Source organism: Thermobia domestica, chromosome 7 (genome assembly GCF_964235325.1).
Source record: "Thermobia domestica chromosome 7, izTheDome1.hap1.1, whole genome shotgun sequence".
NCBI classification, from domain to species: Eukaryota; Metazoa; Arthropoda; class Insecta; order Zygentoma; family Lepismatidae; genus Thermobia; species Thermobia domestica.
The window spans coordinates 269377980-269390699 of record NC_137460.1 but is presented as its reverse complement, the minus strand read 5'-3'; the positions used below and the strand labels follow the sequence as shown (position 1 = coordinate 269390699).

Below are 12720 nucleotides of genomic sequence, written 5' to 3'. Positions count from 1 at the left end.
GAACCATGGTCCTTGAAAAGGATACACATATACTTTAAGAAAATAAATCTGACAGTGTAACGCTTCTCAAATCAAACTTTTTATCGAACTAAACTTTTAAAATTTTCGAACTAGAAATTTAAACCAAGTTTAAGAAAAATCCTAAGAAATGTTTCTCCAGGAATCGAACTCAGGTCTTTCAAACCAAAGATGTGTATGCTAACCGCTTAAATGAATTCGGTTTTAATCGATCTTGGTGGGTTTCGAACCATGGTCCTTGAAAAGGATACACATATACTTTAAGAAAATAAATCTGACAGTGTAACGCTTCTCAAATCAAACTTTTTATCGAACTAAACTTTTAAAATTTTCGAACTAGAAATTTAAACCAAGTTTAAGAAAAATCCTAAGAAATGTTTCTCCAGGAATCGAACTCAGGTCTTTCAAACCAAAGATGTGTATCCTAACCGCTTAGCTATGAATGAATTCGGATTTAATCATGCTTGGTGGGTTTCGAACCATGGTCCTTGAAAAGGATACACTTATACTTTAAGAAAATAAATCTGACAGTGTAACGCTTCCGTTCGTGGATTAAAATAAAATGCTGATAGACTTCTTTGTGTGACGACATAGAAGCACATATGATTGAAAAATGCAAACGTCAGCGGATCGCATTACTTTTGTTTTACTACGAACGTGTCAGCATGATTCATGAAAAAAGCAAACATTGACATTCACGTGTGGAATATGAGGAAAATGAAATGTCGTCACAGTTACGACATGTAGTGACATGATCCTGGCAGAAGGGAATTGGCATCGAAATTGCGATACTAGATGATGTAACTATTGAGAAACTTGAATGACGTCACGATCGATTGTTACACATCGTTTTCGTTCGTGATTCATGACAAAAGCAGCGAGCGTTTTGATTGGTTCGTTGTGATGTCATTTTATAAATTTCCTCGTTTCTGATTGGCTGACGGTGACATCGTTTTCGCAGCGACCTAAATAAAAATCTAAATTTCATTTTTCAAATCCTACATCGCTCTCAACTAGCGAGTGAAGAAGATCTCCTTTTAAAAGTGTTTTCATTTAAGCTTCATTGCACCGACTTTTTATTCATTGAATTGAGGTAAGTTCAGTGAGATTTTATTTGTCACCCAAGATTCGAAAATCATTTTTATTTCATATTTGTGGGCGGATCACGAATACACTGTTTTACTTTTAGTACGAAATATTTAGACTATGAAGAAATTAGTGGAATGGGAAAGTGGGAGTACGAATCAGGAACCTCTACACATTAAAAGTAAGCACGATAAATGATATGGTTTAGCGTCCCTTCAGCTTAATGTTGAATGTGAACTCCCGTCGGGAATTGAACCATGGCCAGAAAAATGTGTGCGCTTAGTTTTGAAAAGAATGCATTAGAAAATTTTAGAAACTATGTCTGAGAATAATATGGTTCGATTCCCTTTAAAAGCATTAGCGACCCCTTCAGCTTAACGTGATATTCGAGCAATCACCTGGGATTGAACCAAGGCCAGAGGCGTGTACGTCAACCATTTAGCTTAGTTTTGAAAAGAATGTATGATAACGCATGAGAATATTAAATTTCAGAAAAGACTTGACAGCGATCCGATGTGGAAAGCAAACCCACCGAGGATTGAACCAGGACCTTCCACGTTAGAAGCATGTACGCTAACCACTTAGCCACGAGTGCATGAATATGTGGTTAAAAAGATTTACGCTATACAGATTTTGTTTTGACAATTACGTATGTATAACGTTAACGGTTGGTGAATCTCTTCAACTTGCAAACGCATCATTTAAAGGTCGTTGTGAGTAGAAAAAATGCTTACGCGTACTTTGTCACATCTCAGTACTGTTGAAACATTCATTCATTCATGCATTCTTTTTTTATCACTATAGAATGGTAGGTCAGTTACATGCTACAGCAATAAAACACACATTTCAGTAACATAATTATTTTTTAAAAAACTTTGATTTCTAGTACATGTGCTTTCATAATGAGATTCTGAACGTCACCGCCAGGGGAATCAAACTCAGGACCTTTACATGAATTGCTTAGTTAATTATTTATCATGAATGTTATGATTTCCTGGGCTAAGCGGTTAGCATACGTACCTTTGGCGTGGGAGACCAGGGTTCGATTCCCGGCGGGGAGCTCATGTGGTTCGGATTCCACGTTAATCAGTAGGTCCACGTCTCATATAGCCTCGCTACTGAAAGGGACGCTAAACTAAAAAATCAAAAAATCAACTCAAATTCACGCTGCTCAATTCCTTTTTTCCCATTACATATTTGTTTTACCGTACCTGTTTGTTTGTTTTCATTTTTTAATCATGGTCCAATCGGGTTTTACTGTTCGCAATGAAATCACTCGACATTATAGACGATTTATGTACGTTTATGTATTATGAGGTGTGCACGTCAACCATTTAGCTTAGTTTTGAAAAGAATATATGATAACGCGTGAGAATATTAAATTACAGAAAAGGCTTGACATGCCCCGACGTGGAAAGCAAACCCACCGAGGCTTGAACCAGGACCTTCCACGTCCGAACCATGTACGCTAACCGCTTAGTCACAATAATAATAAAAAAAATACGCTATACAGATTTTGTTTCGACAATTACGTATGTGTATCGTTAATGTTCGATGAGTCTCTTCAACTTGCAAACGCATCATTTAAAGGTCGTTGTGAGTAGAAAAAATGCTGACGCGTACTTTATCACATCTCAGCACTGATGAAACATTCATTCATTTCATGCATTCTTTTTATCACTATAGAATGGTAGGTCAGTTAAATGCCGATGTAGTGCTCTCGAGTTTGACAGCAATAAAACACTCATTTCAGTAACATAATTATTTTTTAAAAAAACTTTGATTTCTAGTACACGTGCTTTCATAATGAGATTCTGAACGTCACCGCCAGGAATCAAACTCAGGACCTTTACATGAATTGCTTAGTTAAGAATTTATCATAAACGTTATGATTTCCTGTTTATCAGGTGATTAAGATTTTTCTTTCTTCTTTTCTTTTGTAGTAAATTCACGCTGCTCAATTCCTTTTTCCCATTACATATTTGTTTTACCGTAATTGTACCTGTTTGTTTTCTCCTTTCATTAACATGGCCGAATCGGGTTTTACTGTTCGCAATGAAATCACTCGCCATTATAGACGATTTAACATCGAGGGCAGAATGCTCGAAATTCAATTCAACGCACCACCCGTAGGAACCGATATCATACAGTATGTACATAATAGTTTCCAAGCAATGCTGGACCATTTGTTAGCCAATGTCGACGATGAGGCGATGGTTGGTTTATCCGTAATATCACCACGGAACACGAATAAACCGTTTTGGGTGAGTTTTCGCCAAGCACGAAACTTGACACTGGAAACGATGTGGGCCTCGTTCGAAAGAGTGTTACAAAGTAACAATGCATTTCTCCTGCACGAGCCATTCACCGTTCATTTTCATCGTGTCGATATTCCACGTGGCTATGGCGGTTTGCGGCAAGGAGTACTTCAAAACGAAGAATTGTTACGTTGCAAAAAAGGGATTGTACGTGTAAAAAATCAAGATTCAAGGTGCTTGGCGTACGCCCTTGTTATTGCTATTGGCCTGAAAAAATACAAGAATACAGATATGAAACGACATAAGCAATATAAAAATCAGAGAAAATGTATTGTGGACGATGAAGTGGATGCGCTATGTGCAAATGCAGGAGTGAATTTGGATCATGGTGCCAGTGTAAATGAAATACGACAATTCCAGGCATACCTTAAAGAATATAAAATTACTGTGTATACTAGTTTCACAGGCCATGACATCATGTACGAGGGGCCCAATGATGAAAATCGCACTCCCATAAATTTGATTTGTTTGGCTGGCCATTTTGACATCATCCAATCTTTAACTGCTTGTTTTGCAACCAAGTTCTACTGTGAAGCGTGCCATAAAAAGTATAGTGAACGTAACAGACATGTGAAAAATTGTCCTGTAACGTGCTCCAAATGCTTACAGAGACCTCTATGCGACAAGAACCAAACGCCGATATTATGCAAAGACTGCAATCGTCAATTTTATGGGGAAGAATGTTTTAACAATCATCGTAATATTGTATATCATCATGGGGAACCTGTATGCAAAATGGTGCAGCAATGTACTAAATGTTACAGAGTTTATTCTTTTGTACGAAGTGGACAACGCATGCATGATTGTAATGAGATCTTTTGCAATGTTTGTAAGAAGATTGTTCCAGGATCCCATCAATGTTTTATGCTTCCCGATCGCCAATGCTTGAAACCTGGTGTTCCTTCACTCATGCACGCAAAGAAAGCCTTGTTGATATTCTATGATATAGAATCTATGCAGGACACGAATATTGGCGATAATACGTATGTACACATTCCAAATTTATTGGTTGCAGAACAAGTATGTTATGCATGTGTTGAAAACAATAATATCCAGCAGTCTTGCAGTACGTGTGGTCAGCGCCAGCATATTTTCCAAGGAGAGGATCCAGTTTATGATTTTCTTCAGTACTTGCGGGAACGGCGTCCCAATATAAATAGGATTTTCTGTGTCGCGCACAACGCTAAGGGATACGATGGACATTTCATCCTAAAGACCATGGTAGAACAATGCCAATGGAGACCTGACGTCATATTAAATGGGACCAAGATACTGAGTTTAACGTTGAATAATCTGACGTTCATTGACTCGTTGAACTTCCTACCTATGGCATTAAGTAAATTGTCAAAAGCGTTCAATTTACCCGCAACCAAAGGCTACTTCCCGCATTTCTTCAACACCAAGGAGAATCAATCGTATATTGGACCACTTCCAGAAACAAAGTATTATGGTGCAGATGAAATGGCCGTCGAAGACAGAAACAAGTTCATGCAGTGGTACAACGATCATCGTAATGACACGTTTGATTTCCAGAAAGAAATTCTCAAGTATTGTATTCAAGATGTCAATGTACTGCGACAAGCATGCGTTTCGTTTATGACGTCATTTGAAACAGAAACCAAAGTGAATCCCTTCTTGGAGACGATCACGATTGCAAGTGCTTCCAATTTAGTATTCCGCCGGAATTTCCTTAAACCCAACACCATAGGAATTCTACCGGCACATGGCTATCGATGGAGAAGTACCCAATCGATCGCTGCAATGCAATGGCTGGCCTACATTGAAAAAACCGAAGAAAAACAAATCTTACATGCGGCCCGACAAAAAGAAGTGTTTATTGCGGGATTCCATGTTGATGGTTACTACCAAGATCCTGAGACGTTAGAGGAGCACATCTACGAGCATGCCGGCTGTTTTTACCACGGGTGTAAAGTATGTTTTACTACAGGCCGTAATCAGCCCATCTACAGCAATCCAGAAGACACCATGGAATTCCGTTATGAACGAACGCAACGCAAAAATGCAAGACTGCGTGAATTGGGGTACATTGTACATGAAATGTGGGAGTGCGAATTTAATCAGTTCTTAAAACAAAATCCTGCAATGGCGACGTATCTGAAGAATCACCCGTACATGAACCGCAGACCATTAAATCCAAGAGATAGCTTTTTTGGAGGAAGGACCAATTGCGTGAAATTGTACCACCAAGTCGACGAAAAAGTGGGGGAAGTAATAAAATATTACGATATTGTCTCACTTTATCCTTACATAAATAAGTGTGCTAAATACCCGGTAGGCCATCCACGAATTTATCTACAGGGTGATGAAAATATACCACCAATAAATAAAGTCAATGGTCTGATCAAAATGACGATATTACCAAGTCGCCATCTTTATCATGGTCTCCTGCCTTACCGATGTAACAAGAAACTACTCTTTCCACTGTGTGCTGCGTGTGCCGAAGAAATGAACCCAGACCCTACAGCAACGTGTACGCACAATGATCAGGAGCGGTGCCTCACTGGAACATGGGTATCATATGAAATCCAGAAAGCAGTAGAATTGGGATATCAACCGGTGGAAATTTTTGAAATTTGGGACTATGACATTGAACAATATGATCCCATCACGAAAACAGGTGGCTTGTTCACGGAATATATCAATACATTTTTGAAATCGAAAATGGAAGCGTCTGGCTGGCCCAGTTCCTGTGTCAGCGAAGAAGACAAATCAAAATTCATACAAACCGTCCTGGAGCGTGAAGGTATTGCATTGGATCCGACCAAAATTGAAAATAATCCTACACGAAGAAGTTTATCTAAGCTCTGTTTGAACTCATTATGGGGAAAGCTTTGCCAAAGATCAAACTTTAGCCAGACCACAATTATTGACCGGCCGGAAGAATTTTATGAAAAACTCACTTCCCCCGACATTAAACTCCATCAAATTGTACCCATCAATGATACGATGTTGTATGCGTTCTGGGAGTACAATGAACATGTGCCTGTTCAAAACCGAAACACCAATGTCGTGTTAGGTGCATTTACAACATGTCAGGCACGTCTGGAACTGTACAAGTACCTGGAAATGTTGCAGGAACGTGTTTTATATTTCGACACGGATTCTGTGATATTTACGGAGAAGCCCGGGGAGCCAACCATTGAACCTTCAACGTACTTGGGATGCTTATCGAATGAGATGGAGTCTTACGGACCACGAGCATACATCAAAACATTTGTCAGTGGAGGACCAAAAAATTACAGCCTAGAAATATACAATCCGGATACCAACGTCACCAGTTACATATGCAAAATTAGAGGATTTACATTAAATTACAATGCAGGACAACAATTAAATTTCAACACGCTAAAAGAAATGATTACAAATCAATGCCGTGGACAAGTCACCATCACTATCCCCCATAAGATATGCAGGACCAAAGACCATACCATCGTCACACGCAAAGAAGAAAAAATGTACAGTATCCAGTACACAAAACGTCGATTTAAAGAATTCAATTCCTACGATACGGTTCCGTACGGGTACGTTAAAAAACAGAAGATGGAACTGGAAAAAGAAGATGAAGAAGAAAAAACTGTAAATACCCAATAAGGCCGCCATTTCTTTTTTCCTTTTCCTTTTTTTCCACTCCTTAACCACAAAGCAGCAACACCAAGAAGAAAATGAAGTACCCACAAGAGTTCATAAACCATCAACAACACCATCAGTGGAAGAAATGTAGTCATCTCGTACCGAAGGAGGAACCTTGACCATAAAGGAGCAACACCTAGAAAATGCAATACCCAGAAAAAGTTCGTAAACCACCATCAGTGGATGAAATGTACCCGAGGAGGAAGATGAGCCTAAACAGATCCATCATTTACGAGTAAGTTTTATTTCTCTCTTATCAATATTGACTCATTTTTATTGTTTCAGGAAAAAAAAGAGAATTCATAAAGTAATCCATTGTTTCTTCTTTTTCTTTACAGGATACGTCTGCAACATTCGAAGATGATGATACGTCCAACATATTCATTAAACTAGATCCTGTATTTATTATGTTAATAAACATGTATGAGAAGAGCACATACCTTTCGTTAAAATACAACAAGTTGAAAAAAAAAATATGTTTTATTATTTCTTGAAACCCTGAACACTTGTTTTCAAATCATGGTAATCTTGAAAATTTAAGGTGGAAAATATATTCAAGATTTGGTTTACATGATTTTGTTCGAAAAAATAATTAAAGAATTTTTTTAGTGTCCAAAATTTGGTTTTTAATTTAGTTCAAAAAATTGATTTGAAAACTTTCAAATGTGGTTTACAACTTTAGTTCGAAACTTGTTTTTAAAAATTGGTTCGAAAATTTTTTGTTTAAATTTTTTTCGTTCGAAAAATGTTTGTTTAATTTTTTTAGTTTGAAATTTATTTGTAATTTTTGTTTCGAAATTTTTTTTGTTCGAAAATTTTTTGTTTGAAACTTTTTTTTGTTTCAAAATTTTTAGTAACAAACTTTTTTTGGTTCGAAAATTTTTAGTTTTGAAATTTTTTTTTAGTTCGAAAAATTTTTAGTTTAAAATTTCTTGCACTCTGCGGAACCGTTTCGAAAAGAATCGGAACAGTTTAGGTAAGAAAAATCTGGCAACATTGTTTCCATCAATGAAGCGCTTACTGAGCAATAAATCGCTTAAACTCACAACAATGTGTTATAAGAAATCTACAAGCGACACCTCTCTTTCACCATTGTTACTTCCAGAGACATAGGCTGCTAATTCAAGGACATGATCTCCATCAAGGTAAGAATCATCTTATCTGTCAAAGAGGGAACGATAATATTTAATGTAAACTTCAGTACAATATCATACCATAAAAGGGTTATTTAAGGATGGGTTGAACCCTCCACGGGAACTTTAAGGATAACCATAAAAAGGGGAACTAAATTCTAAAATCCAGGATCACCGACATATCGCTCTATATTTCACTCATGGGCTGTGGGGGTACTAAGATCATGTGACTTCTATCAACCAATCAAAATTGATGTACCAAAACATTGATCTTACCCATAAAAGGAAACAAATGAGTGAGGGGTTTTCCCACGTATTCTGTTCACCGTGTGATGGGTCTAAAATCATGTGACCTCTGTCGGCCAATCAGAATCGAGATACCAAAGTATACATCAGAAAGGACACCCTAATTTCAAAAATCCTAGGATCTAAAATCACGTGATCTCTATCATCCAATCAGAATCAAGGTACCAAAGCACTCATCTTACCCGTAAAAGGAAACGAATTAGTAATGGATTTCCCCGCAAGGGTAAAACATGACGTCATACCATGTGACCTGTTCAGCGTGTAGCGGGTCTAAGATCATGTAACCTCTATCAGCCAATCAGAATCGAGGTACCAAAGTACTCATCAAAGAGGATACCCAAATTTCAAAACCCAAGGTCTAAGATCATGTGACCGCTATCAACCAATCAAATTCAAGGTACCAAACCACTCATCTTACCCATAAAAGGGAACGAATTTTAAAAAATCCCTGAGCCTAAGATCACGTGACCTCTATCAGCCAATCATAAACACTCATCTTACCCGTAAAAGGGAACGAATTTCAAATATCGCAGGGTCTAAGATCACGTGACAGCTATCAACCAATCAGAATCACACATCTTACCCGTAAAAGGGAACAAATTCAAAAATCTTGGTCATAAAAGAGAATGAGGGATTTCCCCGCGGGGCATCATACCACGTGACCTAAAAAATTTGAATTTCCCGCGTGGGCGGGGCCTAACGTCACGTGACCTCTCTCAGCCAATCAGAATCGAGAAATTTTTGCTGACTCGGCGAGCCATACGGGGACCCCTACTACTACCACGAAAAAGGTAAATGCATGAAAAGAAATGTAGTAAAGGGACTGCACGCAAAGGGTATATGAGAAGTAAATACTTAAAATAAATTACAAGTACGAGAGGATCCTTGACAAACATTTTGCAAGGAGACGGCAAACAGCGGACGGCGACCGCGGCAAATATTGTCGGGAAGACGCCGAAACGTTGGCGGCGTGCCGACAAGTAAAGGAGCCGAAAGAAGGTCGGCAAATAGCGGATGGACCGACCTTGAAAAGATGCTCGGACAGGCGCCGAGCCGCCTTTGCCGCTGAAGAGCCTGATTGCAGAAATCGTAGTCTGGTTGCGCTGCCTGTATGTTCGGTTCGCGTTCTTCATTTGTCACATTGTGATGCAGTGTGGGTAAAGTCCTTCAAAAAAAAAAATCGTTGAGATAAGTTTACAAATGGGGAAAATTATGTTTATCATTAAAATATTCATTCGTTGGAACTGTACGCAGTTGCTGGTTAAGCAAATACCACGAAAACATGAAGTAAGAGAATGGTGAGTTAATTTAATATTATTCATATACATTTGCATATATTATTGCACTTATTATGCATATACATGTGGTGAGTTAATTTAATATTATGCATATACATTTCAAATTGTCATGAATTTTATATGTTGTGTTACATATGTTAATTTTTGCTGCGCATGAAAAAGATTCGGTTATAGTATGTTCCCGCGCACTGGCGTCTCTGGCATATAAAATTTTTGGGGGGCGGGTATCAAAGAAAGTAATTTAAATGGTACTACCTAGCCCAACCTGTGTATTAACTTCGATTCTATTTGTTGCCTTGCTGCTTAACTTCACGAACCCCCTAAGGTATATCGGCAAGTCATTACTTTAGGCAAGGCAGTGACAATAACCAAGTCATCTGAACTGGTTCCCGCAATTATAGTTACAGTTCCCAAGAAGGAAAGACAGATAACAACGTGCCCTGCGGGGCTCTAACCCGCCTTCACTCGCTAACGCTCGTTCGGCAATACTATGTACTGACAGGATATCATTTCCTTGCCCAAAGTAAAGAGTTACCGGTATATCAAGAACTCGCTTACAATTGTAGGGTCCGCGCTGGCTCAGTGGTAGAACGTTCACCTCTGGTACTTGGGGTCCCGGGTTCGATCCCAGCCATCGCCATGTGAACTTTGTGATGGACAAACACTTTTTGCGTGGGTTTCCTCGGGGTTCTCCCGTTTATTTACACTTTCTCCATTCCACCATTTCATTCATTACTCATCATCACCGTCTTCTTTAGCCTAACCGGCATAACCGTTGGACAAAAAACTAAAAGGTTTCACTTATTTTTTATTTACAAAACGAGGGACAATTAAGAAACTGTAGTACATTATTTTCTTCTTGAAATTGCAAAAGTTTACATGTCTTAGTTTTTAAGATAAGTGTCTTCTAACTCAACGCCAATGTATTTCTGCACAGTGTACGAAAGCTGTATTTTATGTTTACAACTGAAGCGTTACTAGTATGAAACCATAAAAAGTGATATTGAAAAATGTATGATTACCAAAGCCCATATGTTTTCACTACCCTCGCTTACGCGTATACCCACCGTCGCTGACGCACTTGTTCCCATCAGCGTTGCCCTGCTCTGACTCAGTTATATAGAATTCGTGCTCTTTAGTGGCCAACTAGCACCAGGGGCGAATCCAGGGGGAGCGATCGGGGCGATTGCCCCCTCCCAAAGAGAAATCCTTCTTACTTTATATATAAATAAAACCCATTCCAGAGTTTCGAGTACTTAAAAGTAGCTCAAAGTAGTAGTATTACAACCTACCTCCCCCCCTAGAAATCCGTCCTGGATATGCCCCTGACTAGCACAGGTTCGTTCGTGTTTTTGCACTGTAGTTTTTATGCCCCTAAGCTAATGTAAAGTAATCGAACGTAACTTAATCTAATCCAACCAAATATAACCGATCGGAGTACGTTTTGGTACTTTTTTTTTTCGATTTTCAAATTGGTTCTGCGATACAACAGTAAATCCCTAAATTTAGGTTAGGTTAGATTAGGTAATTTTTAGATTAAGTGCTCTGACGTACTACTAGAGATGTTAGCTTGATTTTGTCTTTTGTGAATAGTTGTTTCATAATAGAGTGAGAAAGTGACCCGCAACCTTTTCTTATGGCTAAAATACTTAATAAAGCGAGGTGGTATACAGGCTGCACTCTTATAATACAATCAAAGGAACGCTATTTCCAAGCAGAAATCCTACTCCAGGGGAAAACGTCAGCGCGGTGAGTGGTACACTGAGAAAATTAATCGGTAACCAACTGGAGGTTAAAGGATAACATGGCTGCTAGAAGCAGTTAATTTTATCTATGCCGGGTGTGATATTTTCATGTCGCCCAGTAGAAGCAATAAGAAGGAAATTGGTGAAATAATGAAAATTTTTCATAAATTATTCTGGGTGGTGCGCCGAAAATAAACCTGAAGGAACACAAATTCTGATTTGTACATAAGTTTTAAGCCGAAATACCAAAAAGCAAGATAATTATCTTAGAGAAACGTGGACAATTTCTCATAATGCTTGTGCCATGACAAGGTTTGTGTTCCTTTAGTATTCTCTAGTATTTAGTGTATCTTTAGTAACCTAATAAGATCCACTAGATTATATACAGCAGGACTTGTTTCACATGTGAGCGAAAACTTCCAATTAAAAAAAAAAAAAAACAGGAGAAATGAGGTAGTGGTTAAACGCTCTTGTGTACAGGTTTACTTGTGGCGCAATACTAAAAAAAAAATTGAAAAATTATAATTCTTTCGCCAGTTTCTTTCTTATTGTCCCCTAGTCGGTTTCAAATGGGCGGAATATATTTTACTTGGCATAAATAAAATTCAAGGGGACCTCTAGAAATAATTGTTGAAAAATTATAATTCTTTTACGATTTGCGTATAAATAAGGCTTCCAGATGTCTAGCATAAAAACAGCGCAAAAAAGCACAAAACAATCTGTGCTGGGTGGCCACTAAATAGCACGAATGCTATCGAACCGAGTCAGAAAGGGCGAAGCTGGTGGGCCCGCGCGGGAATACGTCCGAAGGGAGCAGGTACGTCTGCGATAGTGTGTATGCGAAGTGAGGGTAGTGAAAGGAAGTGCGTTTTGAAAATAATACAAGTTTCAACAACACTTGTTGTTGTTTCATACTAGTAACTCTCCACTTGTAAACAAAATACAGGTTCTGCACACTGTGCAGAAATATGATGCCGGTGTACACGGTGCAGAAATAAGCCGCCCGTGGAAAATAACATCTAATAGAGCCATTTTTCATAAGCACTCATTTGTTTTATTCGTCGTAAAGCACTTGTAATGGTTTAACATTAGTAAACGTAAGATACAGTTGTATTACATTGTATGTAATTAAGTTACCTGTAGAAATTCGTTCCTTATAAACATG

General features: G+C 38.3%; 1 protein-coding gene across 1 annotated transcript; it reads left to right on the top strand.

Moving 5' to 3' along the window:
• Window positions 1-6031: 6031 nt before the first annotated feature.
• On the top strand, window positions 6032-7541 carry LOC145689067 (uncharacterized). Its single transcript, XM_081763193.1, has 2 exons — window positions 6032-7308; window positions 7412-7541. The coding sequence occupies exon 1, from the start codon at window positions 6105-6107 to the stop codon at window positions 7032-7034; it is 930 nt and encodes a 309-aa protein (XP_081619319.1). The 5' UTR covers window positions 6032-6104; the 3' UTR covers window positions 7035-7308; window positions 7412-7541.
• The last annotated feature ends 5179 nt before the right edge of the window (window positions 7542-12720 follow it).